Genomic DNA, 17,330 nt, shown 5'->3' with positions numbered 1-17,330 from the left:
GCTAGAAAACCCAAAATGAGCAATTAAATAGCAATGCACAATGACGGAATTTCTATGAAAAAATATGAATGAGTTTTCAATTAATAATTGAGGCCGAAATAAAGAAGGCCCTTCTCACCTTTGATACCAGGCGGACAACAAAAACATTATGTATGGATTAATGTATAATATATGAGATCCTATTTGTTTTTTATTGATTAATTCAACATCAGTCTCCTAATTCATATCAAACATCCATACATAGCTAAGAACGCTTATTCCCATCACTATAGCGTTGTTGCTTTAGTATGTGTTTTCACTGAGAAGAAAAGGAAAGATCAATTGAAATGTAAGCTTTTTAGTATGGGAAAAGATTCTTGCTTGAACAGGTATTCTAGATCGTGCAGACAATATTTCTTCCTTAGGGTACTGTGATTTGCAGACATGGGATTGGCACCCAATACTCAACTCATTTTAACTAATATGCGTTAAAAACAACCATCCATTAAATCCCTATTTCAATGAAAAAAACCAAAAATTACTCATGATGAAGACGAATAAGCTGCATGGTTTATTAGATTAGCACATAATATTGCAGTATCAGACTCCACCTAAGGTCAGTGGCTCAAGGACGCATCAGAAAACAACGTAAGAAGCTTTGAGAACTACATATTATAATTTCTTGAAAGTGAAACAATATCTTGATGGCTAATGCTCTGTCGAAGCTTTGAATGACACTATCAGCCTCCTCAAAGTTTAATTGTGCGCTACCAAGGGTAACCCAAGCCTGAACATATGATGGCAAGTGAAGTTAGGAAAAAAGAAAATCATTAGACAACCAAAGGAAATATGAAGGGAAATTGCCTAGTTATGAATCATAACAGCATCAACCACAAATATCACCGTATGCATAGCAATAATGTCGGCGTGTGCAAAAGGTGCCACCGCACAGGGCCCCCGATTCGAAAAGGCCCCCAAATTTTCTTTACATGTAAACATATACATATTATATATTTAAATGTGCAAGATAATAATAATTATCGTACCAGTGCTAGTGGTGTAAGTCTTCAGTCTTCACCTACATGGCTTAGGTTCGACTCCTAGTGGAATCATTTTTCTATTTTTAAGTTTTGCAAATTTATTAACTTAAAAAGTTGATAGGTTTTACACAAAAAATCATGTAACATATTTCGAACTGAAGATCTTTCAAGACAAGAAACACTCTTGTCCACTCAAATAATACTTATAATTTGGTGCTCTAATTCGTAGTTTAAATTTTATAGATACAAATTGAAAAACAAAACAAAGAAAATATAGTACGGCCCTGTATAGCAAGTGAAAGTACCCATGAGTTTCAGGGACCATTAAGGATCATGGCTAAACCTTTATCTTCTTTCATCAGCAACACACATAGATTACAACAGAATTTATCAGAAAGAAAAAATACTAATGGGAGGAGTCAAATTTAAAATGCTAATCGCATCAAAGATTCCACAAAGCATATGCAAATTTCCCCTCCCAATTTTCCTAGAGCAATGAGCACCATCATAACGTGGCACTGGCACATGAACAAATAATAAGGTGACAACCATTTCAGAAGTAAAAAAATTGCCCTGTTTAGGAACAAAAGCAAAATACCAATACCAAAACTTTTTATTTGTTTTAAACCAACATAAAAAACAAAAAGACCAAAATTTGGGGGGAAAAAAGCTTCACAACTTCCATATAGAATCCAGATGGCAGATTCCATATTTGGGTTGTTGTACGAAGGTGACAGTTATGAGATCAATACATAAGCAAGGCAAAGTTTGATAAATACTGAAATCCAAATCACCCAAGGATTTATACTATACTTGAGAATAAGCCCAAGTTTAACTAACCTTCCAACATAATTTCTACACATATACATCCATTTAAGGCCTATTTTGCTTCTTTCCTATATTCATGTTAAAGATTATGCCAAATTTTATTAAAACAGTGGCTTCTTGATTAATAAGTTTAGGGTAATGAAAATTCACTTTGCAGATAAATCCGGTGTTGGTGAAGATGGTCTTTTTCATATGCAAAAATAATTGGGAACTTGTCTGAATGTGATAAATGATTTGACGGAGGATTGCATTAAGTCTATTCATCTGCAGGAAAATAAGAGATCTGACTTATACATACTATTGCAAACAAAGCTTGCTTTCTCTCTTCAACAAAGTATATCATTTGCCAAGTTACGTTACGAAATAATTTATCTTGAAGAGAATAGAGATGGTGATTTCGTCTATTATACTATGTTAACAAATGGAGGAGGAAATCTCTATGTTCTTTGCTTGTAATTCTGCTGCAATAGTCAAAAGTGATCATGTTTGGTATATTGACAGTGGATGCAGCAATCACATGACTTCACATGGGTCAATGTTGATTAATCTGGATAAAAGTGTCTCAACAAGAATCAAAATAGGGAATGGATAAATTGTTCAAGCTAGTGGGAAATGAACCTTGGTGATTGAAACCAAGAAAGGTACCAAACACATTAAAGAAGTAATGATTGTGCTAGGACTGGATGAAAATCTTCTAAGTGTGGGGCAAATGATACAGCATGATTATTTCTTATTATTTGGAGATGACCAAGGTGAAATCTTTGAAGATAAGAGCTTAGAGAGTCATGTTGTTACAGTACAAATGACTGGTAATAGGTGTTTTCCACTACTTATGGAGGATATGAATGATTCTGCACTAAAAGCCAGTTGTGAGGGTGATGCTTGGGAATGACACAAAAGGCTGGGGCATTTGAATTTTAACAGCTTGTAATTGTTATCTGATAAGGAAATGGTGTTGGGATTACCAAAACTCAAGAAGTCATCTGGTGTATATGAAAGTGCATTGCAGGAAAGCAGCACAGAGATGCCTTTAGTAAAGAGCTGACTTAGAGAGCAAGCAAGCCTCTGGAATTAATTCACTCAGATGTGTGTGGACCAATGCAGGTCACAACATTTAGAGGAAACAGATACTTCTTAACTTTCATTGATAATGCAACTAGAATGTGTTGGGTTTATATTATGAATCACAAATCAAAAGGTGTTCAAAGTGTTCAAGAAATTCAAAGCCATGGTTGAATTGCAGAGTGGCTACAAAATTCTAAAGTTAAGAAGTGACAGAGGTGGAGAGTACAACTCTCATGAGTTTCATCAATTCTGTGAAGATTTGGAGCTTGAGATACAATTGACAATGGCTTATTCCCCATAGCAAAATGGTGTTGCTGAGAGGAAGAGCATAACCATTGTTGAAATGGTTAAAAGTATGATTCATGACAAGCATTTGCCCTATGAGTTATGGGGAGAAGCTGTTGACATAGTTGTGTACTTACTCAACAAGTGTCCAATTGGCAGTGAGGTGATTATTCTTTTTCTTTATGTTGATGACATTATTCTCACAAACAGCAATGATAGTCTGGTGCAATCTGTGATTACTCAACTCACTCAGGAGTTCGATATTAAGGATTTAGGGCTTTTGCATTTCTTTCTTGGTCAGCAAAATAAGTATCAGTCGCACGGTCTATTGGTTCATCAAACCAAGTATATCAAGGAGATTCTATAGAAAGCAAATATGGTTAATTGTAAGCCTTGTCTTACTCCCTATCATCCAAATCAAAAAAGCTTTTGAATCATGGCAACCCTTCTTTTTCAGATCCAAGTTATTATTGAAGTCTTGTTGGCGTTTTGCAGTACTTAATGTTCACACAACCTAATATAGCATTCTCTGTTAATCAGGTTTGTCAATTTATACATACTCTTATTGAACAACACTTTGTAGCTGTAAAGAGGATTTTGAGGTATCTTAAAGGAACCATGCACTTAGGATTGTGTTTTCGATCTAATCCTATGTCTTTAAAAGCCTACACATATGCAGATTGGGCTGGTGATCCCAATGACAGAAGGTCAACTACGGGTTTTGTAATATTTCTAGGTTCAAATCCTGTCTATGAGTTCCAAAAAGTAGCATACGGTTAGTAGGTCTTCTACTGAGGCAGAGTATAGAGCCATGGCTACTACCACAATTGAGGTTGTATGGATTCAACAATTACTCAGAGATTTACATGTTCCGTGCACTGATACACATTTGTTACACTGTGACAACATTTTAGCAATGGCACTTGCAACTAATCTTGTTCTCTATTCTAAAGCTCAGCATATTGAAATTATTTGTCACTTTGTTCGTGAAAGGGTGCAACAAGGCTCTATCCTATTGCAGTTTATAGCTTTTGTTGATCAATATGCTGATATCTTGACTAAAGCTTGTGTTCTTCAAAGTTCAATAGTTTATGTTCCAATCGCATGCTTGGCTGCTCCAATCATGGAATTTAGGGGGGATGTTAGGTTGACAAATGTGTTGTTAGAATGGTTTGATATATGATATGTGTCATATTGTAATTGGTTATTGTATAGAGTTAGTATAGGCTATAGATACCACATTGAAGTGTAATTATCCTAATCTAACGAGAAAAGAATATTCAGCCTTTCTCTTTCTTGTTTGTTAACTTTCTCACTCTACAATTACTTTCTGCGAACCTTCATCGTTGACATGCATGTGGTTTGAGGAAGCAAGCAGCCATCAGCATAGCTCAAAGTTGAGCTGATGATAACTTCATCTATCGAAATCCTTTTTCTTCATTTAACCACCTGTCTACAATCATCTGCTTCTAGTGGTTGTGGCTGCGCGATAAATGGATGAAGCAAGAACTATTTCATAGTTAATCTTTCCCTAGCCCTCGTGGCTAAGCAACTCCGTGAGAAAATCCCTGTCCACATTTGAGATCTTAACAGAACTTTTCGAAGTTAATCAAAAGATATTGTGTTTAAGAAACCCTTGAGACCACATGAGGGCTTGCTAGTTAACATTTTGAAGTACAATACAACCAAAATACCATATACCACATGACTGATTTTGCACATACTCCTTCCTTCTCTTAGCCATCCCTAAATCTTCAATCTTGGACACCAAGTGCTAGTACTATCATTATTTGTAGTGCCAGGCACAAGAAGAATATTGTCGGACGTCAAATGTTTGTGAATGTAACCACATTTTTGTATGTGTTTAAGCTCTTCCAAAATTGTCCTCATATAGTGGTGAACACCGGATTCAGGCAACCTCTTACCGTTTGGACTTCTTGATCAAATCGTGGAGTTCTGCAGTTCCAGCAACAAGTTGTAGACCATGGCACCCTTGTCAGTGGTTATGATCTCTTCATCAAAATGCTGGATATATCAAATAGATGGACGTTTTACCATGTATATATTACAGGTACTTACAATATCGATTTGTTTCACAATTATGGATTATAATTTGTTAATAGGATTTCCCAATTGAATCTGTGATCCCTGATATCATTTTCCCTTTTCACCAACAAACTAAACTTATATCAAGAACCTTTTTCCTCACTAATTCAGTATGATGCATGGAATGTTTCATAAAATAACATTTTGCGTCTTTCATTATTAAGTGGAGGTTTAATTTTCTGAACAAACTGTCACATGTATTCTCATTCTATAATCTGTACAGACTATTCATATGCAAAAACTAGAAACCTCGTCCTGTTTTTAACCGATGCCATTTGTATACCTACCATTATACGAACGATGAATATGTTGTTGGACAAAAAGAGAGGGAAAATCATTTACCAATAAAGTGGAATAGGTGTTTTGGTTTGCCTTATATTTCTTTTTGACTTTCTTTTGGGAGCCTACGAGAATGAGCATTGTCGTTCAGTTGAATATTTGTGACGGAGACCCCACCACCTTGTAAATAATGTGAATTTTAGGTAAGTATTTCATTGAGTGTCTTATTTGTATTCCTCGCCCCTTACGGTCGACCATCTCGCTTCAATCCTAGACGTATGTCGGCATCAGGGCATGACACAGCAGGAATGCCCAGGGCAACATGCACCTTCTTCATATCCGACGAAATCTTTGGAGTTGAACCAAATTCTGAATCTACACAAACAGTGGAGGACATTCAATAATCAAGAGCAGCTCTGCACTAGCATAAAGCAGCCCAAAGACAAAACAGTTCACTTACTATCAATGAAGGCAGTCGGAACACGCAACTTAGGCAAGGAATCGGATTCCCACTATCCCCGATTTCCTAGGTGTATCTGGCCCAATCATGATCCTTTTTTAGTGATCAAACAGTTCATGGCGAGACCTCAATTGCCCATGAGCCAGGCCATGTGGCCAAGCTTATGCCCTTCTCGGCTCAACTAGGCAGCAGGGGAGCCCAGCCCATGCTAGCTTATCCCTCATTCTCTCTCTCTCTCTCGATCTAGCAGTTAGGAGGTTTCCATGCCCATATTCTAGCAGCCTAAGATATCTAGGACCCCTTATTTTCTCTCACTTACCAGCCTGGACCACACCAGATCCAAGAGCCCAAATGGCTTGAGTCATGCGGCTCACCCAGCACCATGCCTCAGCGTACCGTCCTCCTCAGCCCTAGCCGAGCCAAGCTCTTGGCTTTAGCCAGCCACCTGTGTTGTACGACCATGCATCAGCTCCCCCGAGTTGCCCTACCAACATAGAAGCTCTATGGCTACCCAATCACTTTCTCAGCCCTTGCCGAGCCATTCTATCAAGCCCCGAGGCTCCAGAAAAATAATGAAGAAAGAAAATTATATTTTTTCCTACCTTGGTACGGCGTGGAGAAGAAGAAGAACAACAACGAACAACTCTTTCTAAGAGCAAGAAAAGAAGAAATCAAGGTAAGGGTTTTTCAATATCCTCTAGCTCTTTCTCTCTTTCTTTTAGTGATAAAAATTGTTCTCCAAATTTCTTTAACCCTCTGCTTAAGGTAGGCTTAAATAGGTTTTGGTGGCAATTGATTTCCTTGACTTTATATCCAAATTAAAGAGGATAATCTACACCAAATTAGGAAACAACTCTCTACTCACCTAAGCTACATGATATTTTTACACCTACTGTCCTTTTCTCCAAGTAGATAAATAATCTCAAAAATTCACAAGGCGACACATGGACTTTTACTCAAGAAATACAAGATTGCCCTCATTAAATGGGAAGAGCTCTCAAGCATCCCCATGCACAGCTTAGCATCCTTGGAAGTTTAAGCAGCTGAGTATGACTGCTCAAAGCTCATCTGCTCGTGGCAAGGAAAAGCCAAAGACATTAAAGAAAGGATTAATTACTAAATCCTATCTTTAGGACATTCCCAACTGAAGATTAACTCTATCAAGTAAGTAATTCATATTTCAATCAATTAGGGGTACTTCCACCATTATCCCAATATATTATCTCCTATTAATATCTTGGGAATATTCTTACCACATTCATCCAACAGATGACAAACCTTGGCCAATAGGATGCCGTCATATGTAGGACAAAACCCATACCCATGGTCGGCCACTACCTCCCTATAAGTACCTCTATCTCCACCAAATTTTGGTAAGTTTTTATATATACAGAAAACCCTAAACACTCACTCTATTTAGAGAGACTAACTTAGGCATCGGAGATCCATTAGCTAAACCCCCTCACTCCTTGTGGCACGTGAGGCTTTGGTCTTTGATCAAAGATGTCAATTATTTTGTAGATTCTTTTTCGTCAAGACTGAAGACGGCGGAAATTGTCTGCTACAACGATTTTATAAAGGAATAAAATGGTCCTGAAATATTTTTTAAAATGTAAGTGGGAAAGTAAGACAAATGAGTGGATATAGCAGCATTTTTCATTAACCATAAGTACTAAACCCAATAGGCAACATGCTTGTCCCAATATGCAATCAGCTCAACATGCTTGTCCCTACCATTTAAAAAAACAAAATATTGCTAGACCTACCCTGTTACCCTCATCATAAAGTCACTCACCATAAAAAGTCAAAAAGTTAAAATGATATTTCTCCACATACTTTTATTCCTAAAATAACCTCCACAAGAGAGGAATGGAAGGAGGAGGAAGAGAGAAGCAAGGGACAAAAAGAGTAATTTGGGGGGGGGGGGGGGGGGCGCATGGGTAGTGTAGGCCATTTTTCAGTTTCGTGGGCATCTCTTCCGTCAAACACACTAATCCCTTCCTCCAACCATTCAGTCAATTCTAGCACGAATCTTCCACCTACCTCTCTTCTCCATCAAACCCTCTCTTCCTCCAAACTTCTCATCGACCTCATTTAGTGGAATAAGTTTTTGTTGTTATTGTTGCTATAATGAATTTCGTTCAATTTATTTTTGTTGTTGTTTTGGATTGAAGATTGTTAAGTTTCAAATTTGATGCCCGTGTTTTTGGTTGATTTTATTTTTTTTATGTATAAGAATGTATTTTGTTGTCATTAAAAGAGAATGCTAGTACAAGATAAAGACAACTAAAACAGAAAGTCCAAGATATCCAAGCAACATGGGTATTGGTAGATGGTTGAGGATTACGGTGAGGAATGATATTTAGTGGGGAACGAGGCATGAAAACCAAATCTGAGATAAGCTCAGAGAGCACTGAGACACAAAAAGCTTAGAGAGCACTAAGACACAAAAAGCTCAAAACGATAACATTGAAAAACTAAGCCATAAAAAGAGGGGTTGGGAAAAGAAATTAGGAGAGAACATGGATATTTGCTGCTACCGACCCCAATCAGAGGTATAGTTGGGGTCGACGGTTGAGAAGAAAAAATTTACAGTTTTTTGTTTTGAAATGTGTGTGTGGGCTCAACCTTTTTTCATATATAATAAGCACATGTATAGATTTGGTGCTTTTTGTTTTTTTGTTTTATTGCTTATTTCTAGCTACGCCCTCTAACTCTATTTTAATCTTATTTGATCCTCTATAATATCTAAATTACTGCTTTATTTTTTGAAACTTAAAATTCGTTTCATTTTGACTTGTAGATTCTCTCTTCATCCCTTATTTAGTACTTTTGTGTTTTTGATTTATAGTTGTGTTCAGTTGTGTAGAAACAGTGGCTGTGGTGATATTTTTGTGTGTATTTTTTTATTGCAGGTGTGTTTTTAATTGGTTTGAACCGGTGAAAGTATAGGTACATGTGTTTTCTGAATGAAGAGGTACACTGTTTAAACTTGTATAAACAATTATCTATTTTATTACATTTTGTTTATTTTTGAGCTCGTCTCATCCTTAAATTCACAAATACAATAATACTTAGTAAGTTGGCCTTTTATATTTAATTTATTGAGATTTGTTTGAATTGATGACTAGTTATCCAAAATGTAGCTAAAATGCCACGCATTTTCCTTTGTAAATTTTCTTTTCATCTATTGAATTGTATGTTGTTAAGGAAAAGAAGTAGATAGTATGGCATATGGGCAGGGGCCGGGTTTGCTAATCAATTAGGAGTTTAACACTTTGTTTAGATGAGAAAATTTAAGATTATAAGAATTTTAAATGACGGAATAGAAATTTTAGGGTCTACTTAGCCTACATGGCGCACAGACCGAGTAATTAATAAGTTAACTATGTCCTTCGGTCGAATGTGAGGCGTGGCAACTCGTCGGTCGAACTTGGCCAGGGAGTAAATGAATGTTGGCATGGTGTTGGGCGCGTTGCTGACTTTTGCGTCTTGCGATTGCAGCCGAGGAAATAACTCATCTCGGTCTTTGGGTTCTAGAGCCTGAAGACAAGGCTGCTAGTTCTGCGAAGTTCAATATCAAATTCGGCTATTCAGTGTGCCAAATGTAGTAACCCGTAACACCTCACTTCATTGAGAAGGCTGATGAGATGACCTTTTCCAACAAAGACTCAGAAATCCTTGTTGATCGAGAGTTAAATAAATAAACAATCGGTCTTGAAGCAGTGCTGTTTATCCAAACTGAATGTGCTTCTCAGTCGGCTGATTCTACGGCTCCACTGCTGTTTATCCAAACTGAAGATGTTGCCGGTTGTCTCCACAGTGTTGTTTATCCAAACTGAAGATTTGTTGGCAAGAAAAAAGAAAATAAAAATCTCAAGGTGTTTGAGAGGTTTGCGCAGGGCAATTGTGTGTTGAATTGGAGAGGCTTGAATGATGCATTCCCCCTCTATTTATAGCAATGATTTCCTTAGTGGCCGGAATGGAACTTCACTCGGATTAGGATTCTTTAACCCAATCCGAATAGATCTTGACCAATCTTGATCCTTGTAGGATTTTAAACCCAGCTCCCTAATAGTTCAAATTCAACCCTTGGTTCTCGGCATCTTTTCTAATTCGAAGCATTCTTAGTTTTCAAGAATCCTTGTTATACTGGGATTTGATCACCTAACCCCTATTGAGCTAAAACCATCTTATGATAGGATTCGGCCGAACTCCACTAGGCTCGGCCCATGACATAATATTCCCAATATCCCTTACTGGGCCAAAAATAACTCTAGGCTCAACCCAAAGCGTTATTTTGGGCCCAAACAAGATGATAAAAATTTTGTAAATTTTTTTTAAGTAAACCTAAAAGAACAATAGAATTTAAATATCAAATTTAATATGTATATAGAGTCATTAATACATATATGAAAGATGTAGATAAGCATTAAGTGGATTGTCATGTAACATTGACTGTTTGCATGAGAGTATCTCTTGGTAATGTTGGATAAGGATCTAAAGATTAAAAAATTTAACTAAATTTACAATCCAATTAATAATGTGTCACCAATAGTAAGAAACACATTAATCAATATTTAAAGAATAATCTAATTATTATCAATCATGTCACTTAATTTGCAAACTTGATTTTAAAAATAATCTCTCAAATATTATCCTTAATGTCGCTATCTGTTGTTGCAATACTTTGTGTAAATAACAAGGTGGCGTATCCGCATCATATTGAAATGGAAACCTGCTACATGTGTTTTTTTTTTCTCTCTCTCTCTCAGATGAGAATAGTACAAAAGTAAATTATGGGAAATGATCGTCTCTGGATCCCTTCCTCTTAATCCATTAAGTTCGAAGATTCGAATTATTGAAATTTGATCCAACAGCTAATATTATTATAACTTTTAAATGGGCCTATGTTTGTAGCAGTTTGATCAAATTTTAATGTTCCGAATTTCCGAACTTGATGGATTAAAAGAATCTAGAGAGGATTGCTTTCCTAAATTATGGACCATGAGTTTAACTCTGCCATTCCCTGTTGAAGCCAGAAAAACCTCCCATGGTTTACGTTTACTGTTTCTTTCACTCCTCTACAGTTTACACTGCACCCGCCTTTCATGGGCGTCTTCCTGAAATTAACCACAGAACTTATGACTTTCCTTTTGTCTTTTTTTTTTCAAATCTTGGAAACAATATAAATTAAGCTAGATATTTAAAAGGATTTTGTATATTTTGACGAAACTGGATCCTCTCCTGAGTTCAGGATGAGATCCTCATGAGTAGCCCATTTGGACCGTTCAAATTTGATTAAACGAATGCAATTATTATAATTTTTAGAAAGATTCTCTGTTTAGAATCGTTGAATTAAATTTAAACGGTTTGAATGGGCTGCTCAGAAGAGGATCCAGTTCCTATTTTGACAAAAAGAAACAGAATCAGAGCATTGTTTAAAAAGAAAATGAAGACGCGGCATGTCCAAGCATCATGCACAAGTTCCATTTGTTATACTTGGATGCATGGTGTGGGGAACTGTTACTCGAAATCCAATTTTAACTTTATGGATTCCCAAATCGAATATAATATTAGAAATAATGTCAGTCTCATAAAAAACAGTTGATAATATATTAACAAAAAAATATTTTATAGTATATTCTACAACTAGGTTTTAGCTAGACTTTATATTATGTTCACTTTGTACTTCCTCCTTTTTCTGATCCTGAGATCTCAGTGCAGTCTGCAATCAAATACATGAGTGCAGTGAAAAAAGGTCCCATAGAAGTCGTCATACTTGTACTACTCAATGGTTTACAACGAGCTAAAGACCATGAAGAACTCCAGTCTCTGCTATCTACACACATCATCATCACCTGTTCTTTAAATGATGCAGAAAAAATCAGGAAAAATGTACCACCATCTAAGCTACTGTCAGTATTCACCCCCAGTCCGTATAGAAAGATACATCTGCCAAATCAAAAACCCTCAGTTGACAGTTACTTAAATATATGATGTTATTGAAACAGGATCCTCTGGACACAAAGAAACTGCGTTCAACGATTAAATATTTTGGATTATTGAAATTTAATCTACCCATTACAATTATTATAATTTTTAGAATAACAGATTTTTTGGATCGGAGGGATCCGGTTCCGGATCAACCCATGCACAGGAATTTTCTCAAGGGGAGTGAAGCCTCTGAGAATAAAATGAAACACTAAAACCCAGGCCAAGAACACAAATATATATGTATATTGATATCTATACATAAATATAGAGAGAAGGAAATTAAAACTACATCAATTTCTAAATCGATCTTACTTCCAATAGAATATATAGATATAAATAATAGATATTTCTAAAAGCTTTGGGATGGCTACAAATTATCCACCAAATTCCTTGGCTTCTTAATTACATTTACATGCATTATAAACTATAGCTGCTGATCCAACCCATCCATGCATGACTAAGTCAGAACCCAAAAGGCAAAACAGAAAAAGAAAAATGGAAAATAAACCAAATTGGAAATACTAACTATATATAGAGAAGAGTTAATAAGAACACTTAATTTCCATTAAAACTCACTCCAACTCCAATCTTCAAATCAAGCTCCACATTCCGAATTTTAACTTGACTACTTCTAAGATCAGTGGGAGCCTCACTAAACAAATGAGCCACACTGGTCACCACTGAGCATTTTCTGTTGCTTTTCGAACCCTTGGGAGGCCTCTTAGCACTTCTCACTCTCTTGGCCTCCGAAGAAGAAGGTGGTGAACAATGCAACGAGAGGGGAAACACAGACGGGATTTCAAAGTTGGTCCTGGCCTTTGCCCCTCTCAGCCTCCTCGCCGCCGCGTCGTACGCACGTGCAGCTTCTTCTGCCGTGTCGAAAGTCCCCAGCCAGTGACGGCACCGCCCGATACGGTCCCTTATCTCCGCGGACCACCTTCCCCATGGCCTCTTCCTCACTCCCCGATAGTTCTTTTGCACCGGAAAGTTACTCTTCTTATTATCAGCATGTTTTATCGAAGTTTCGGCCGCACCAAGACGCTCCGAAACGTAGCCGAAATCCGGAATTAGAGAGCTTTCACCATTATATGAGGTATTGCTATTTTTTTTACCAAAGAGGACATGTTGCCCTACAACAGCAGCGATTCCATCAAGAACCGGAGGTGCTTGGGCTTGGGATTCCGGTCCTTTATCAATAACACCAACAAGCGGAACTTCGGCCGAAATATTGGTATGACTGGGTTGGTTGAAGTTCTTCAGCTGGGTTGGGATTGAAATGGTGGAATCCGAGAAGTGGGCCTTCCTCAAGTAAGACTCATAAAGTGAGTTCGTCTCAGTTAGAAACCGAAACGTTTCTGGTTGTGCATGAAACATTACGGGGTTACTGTATAACGGAACGGTGGCCAGGGTTTGGTTGTTCATATTGCTCTGAATGGTCAGTGATGAATCCAGAATCAGCAGCTTAAGAATTTATATAACCCACATAATATAAAAATATTAATTAAACCATTTTTTACATTCATTTTTTATGAAGATTTTATTAAGATATTCCTGTCATGTTCGATAAGATCGTAATCCCTCATATTTACGTCATTACCTATATCTTGGCAGGAGGGATATGCCCTTGAGAATGTCACAAGTACCCCTACCATCTACACTGACATTGGCATTAGGCTTGCTTGTTATGCATGGTCAAGGAGAGACAAGTATTCTTCCCCCGTTTTTTAAAAAGAAATTAAGTTCACATCCATTTTTCTTTTATTTTATTAATCAAAATTTTACTTTTTTGTAATTTTTTATTAAAGTTTTTAGGTTTTAATGAATATTATTATTTTAATATATAACATATTACATTAAATTTCTAAAATATTCATTTAGTGTTAGAAAAATTATATATGGTATATTTATATTTTATGGCTAAACTTTGTATCATATATTTATATTTTTAGTTTATATCCACTCTTAATTTGCAACCCTTTTTTTTAAGAGTGGTGATATTCCCATCCCGGTGTCTTATTTCCCCACCCACCTTTTTATGAATTTTTTAATTACAAATTTATCCATTTGTAAAATGACTAATAGGGACCTTACTTACTCCTTTTTGCATTAATTTTTTTTTTATAAAAAAAGAAAAGAAAAGAAAAGTTTAGAAAATTTGTCTCCCATAAACCCTAACTCATCCTTTTCATACCCTTTCATTCAGAGAAAGCAAAAAGAATGAATTTAGAAGATGACATTTCTATGGAACAAGTAGATGACTATGTTTCCGTCGACCAGGTAAAAGATAATTTTATGTGGACCATCTTGATTTGTCGACATGAATAATTGAAGCATAGCTTTGTGACTTTTTATTTGAATTTGCATTAGGTTAAGGTACAATTTGTTTCAGGTTTTCCTATGAGAATTCCTAGAATTCGTTGGAATTGTTTTAATTAGGTTAGGGAAAATTTGGAATGGACACTCAAATTGGTATGCATCTCGAAAAGGACACTCAAATTGGAATTTGGAAAGGAAACATGGTTTTTTTTCTTTTTTTTCCTATTTTTAGAAGGTTTGTTTATTTTCTTTTTTTTTTAAAGAAATTTATCTCTAATTATATATAGGGTTATTTTAGGAATAATAGTGGGTGAGAAAATAACATTTTAATTTTTTAACTTTTTATAGTGGGTGTAAATATAACGTGGGTGGTGAAATAAGACAACGGGGTGGGTTTAGCAGTTCTCTTTTTTAATTTGTACTATTTTCTTTTTAGTTTTAATTTATGCCCATGTATTAATTTTTTTTTTTTGTGTCCATATTTTTTAAAATTTCATTTGTACTAATAACTTTTTAATCTTTTATTTGTACCCTAATTTATTTGTAATGTACTCATTCTTCTTTATTAATATACCACTTTGTTATATGTAAAATGTACCAATTTTTTAACGCTATGGATATATTCTTTTGCCATTTATTATTTCATATTGTTACATAGTTTTTATCCATTTGTTCAATCAAAATTTCTGAATTTTTTTATTTATTATAGCCGTTTCTAATAGTATTATAATGAGGGATTTTAAGTTTATAGGATTAGAAATCTCATAAAACATCAAACAATTAATGTAAAAACTATAAAATATAAATACTAATAGTAATATGATGAGGTGTACAAAGTCAAGGAACTTTGATCAAACTTTGAATACCATTAATGTTTTAATCAAAGAGTGTTAGAGACTAGCGACTGCATCCAAATTATCCTTTTTTTTTTACCTCTTTTTTCATCTTCTCATGAATACTTAAGATTTCAAAGAGAAAAGAAGTAGATTAAAATGAGAAGATAAGTGAGACAGTTATTGGGCATTCTACATGCATGTCCACTAACACAAGACCAACTTAGAGGTAAGTTTATTCTCTATCCTACCTCCAAATGCCTAGGTACTAAATTTTTTATACTCGTATATTCAAATACCTAATTAGGTTGAATGAAAATTTAAACTCAACTAAAAGAGCATGAGACACGAGTAATGTTTTGATGCAATAATCAAGTTTTTTTTTTGTTTTTTTATTTTTTTTTGTTTTTTTACATCAAGCTACTTAGTTTAACTTTTCATCTCAAATTACATTCTATTTTAACAAACTTTGAATATTTTATTTGTAACAATTCAAACTCAATCCACTTATTTTCTAAAACCACCTCCACTCTCCCTTTTCTCCACGATTCACGAGTCCACATTAAGTTATATTTTATTATTAAAAATAATATTTTTAAAAATATGTTTACAAATAATCTGTGTTTAGAAAAATATTTATAGAAAATAAGATATAAATGGGGATTTATTTAAGTTTTTTTTTTTGATGAATCCAGGGTATCCCCGCAAGTAGGCGAGGACTAATCCCTCGAGCAGGTCGGACCCCATTCGGGGAGCAAGCTCTTTTAATGTTGGCTTCTCCATTCACAAGGCTCGAACTCGAGACCTTAGGCCATCTCCAATCGAAGGGTCCAGAGAGCCAGAGCGCCGAAAATAGCCCGAAAACCTTCTCCAACCGAGGGTTAGGCCAGAGGGCTCTGGAATCTGGGAAGGCCCCACAGAATCGGAAAGGGCTAGAGGGCTGGAGGGCTGGCCACTTCCAGCCAGCCAGCTAACCCCGGGCTGGCCAATTTTTTTTTTTTTGAAGTGTTGGATTTCCTATCGGTTAAAACCGACAGGAATAATGTAGAATATAATGAATTAAAGCTAATGGCTACTGGGATATTTATTAATTAGTATTAGTGTCGGTTATAACCGATACAAACACTAATTTGAATTGCAAATAGTGTCGGTTATATCTGACACGTATAGTTTGAAAAAAATTGAATACAATGGCTATTTCACAAATTTTTTTACAGTTTTATTATTATTTTTTATTTACAAAATTTATCATATAACTTCTATTTTTTTCCTATAAATTCTATTTCACAAAATTTATTTCATATTTTTTTTAAATTCCATTTTCTTCCTATAACTTCTATTTCACAAAATTTGTTTCATATTTTTTTTAAATTCCATTTTTTTCCTATAACTTCTATTTCACAAAATTTGTTTCATATTTTTTTTAAATTCCATTTTTTTCCTATAACTTCTATTTCACAAAATTTGTTTCATATTTTTTTTTAAATTCTATTTTTTTTCCTATAACTTCCTAAGCCATTATACAACATTAAATTAAATTAAGTAACATGAAACAACATTAAACAATATGAATTAAAGTTGTAGTTTTTAAATAATAAATTATGTTTGGCCCTATGACCCTTTGGCTCTCGGTTGGAGACGATTTTTTGTGAAATGGCTAAAATGAGCCATCTGGCCCTCGGTTGGAAACGGAGGCAAATATGGCCCTGTACTGTTCATTAAAATATTAATATCTTGGAGAATCTTGGAGGGCCAGATGGTTAAAACGAGTCATCTGGCCAGCCATCGGTTGGAGATGGCCTTACTTAAGAGGAACAAACTCATTATCACTTGAACCACCAAGCATTGATGGGTTTATTTAATTTTAAACAACACATAGTAGTGAATGTATGAGTGATGTATCATACTTTTTCTCAATACACTAAAAAGATAAAATATCAAATGAACTAAAATATTGCCCTACATGGTTTGAGATGACAAAAATATACACGATTCTTTAAAAAAAAATATTTACAGAAAAAACAAACGATTCTTTAAAATATTATTTTTAAAGAATCAAAATATTGTCCAAAATTATGTTTAGTTCTCCATGAGTGAAGATCAAGTTAGTGATAAACAACTCAGAGATTTAAACATTTGATA

The 17,330-nt window shown here is 35.3% G+C and overlaps 1 protein-coding gene across 1 annotated transcript; it reads right to left on the bottom strand.

Moving 5' to 3' along the window:
* Positions 1–12,502: 12,502 nt before the first annotated feature.
* LOC103429100 (ethylene-responsive transcription factor ERF084) lies at positions 12,503–13,453 on the bottom strand. Its single transcript, XM_008367247.4, has one exon. It carries the CDS (start codon positions 13,411–13,413, stop codon positions 12,595–12,597), a length of 819 nt encoding a protein of 272 aa, XP_008365469.2. The 5' UTR covers positions 13,414–13,453; the 3' UTR covers positions 12,503–12,594.
* Between the last annotated feature and the right edge of the window lie 3,877 nt (positions 13,454–17,330).

The sequence above is a fragment of the Malus domestica genome, chromosome 17 (assembly GCF_042453785.1).
Source record: "Malus domestica chromosome 17, GDT2T_hap1".
NCBI classification, from domain to species: Eukaryota; Viridiplantae; Streptophyta; class Magnoliopsida; order Rosales; family Rosaceae; genus Malus; species Malus domestica.
This window is presented reverse-complemented; position numbering and strand designations above follow the sequence as displayed.

Bases quoted from the DNA above. Each gene is read 5' to 3' on its own strand.
- LOC103429100 (XM_008367247.4), bottom strand. From the start codon at position 13,413: ATGTTTCATGCACAACCAGAAACGTTTCGGTTTCTAACTGAGACGAAC.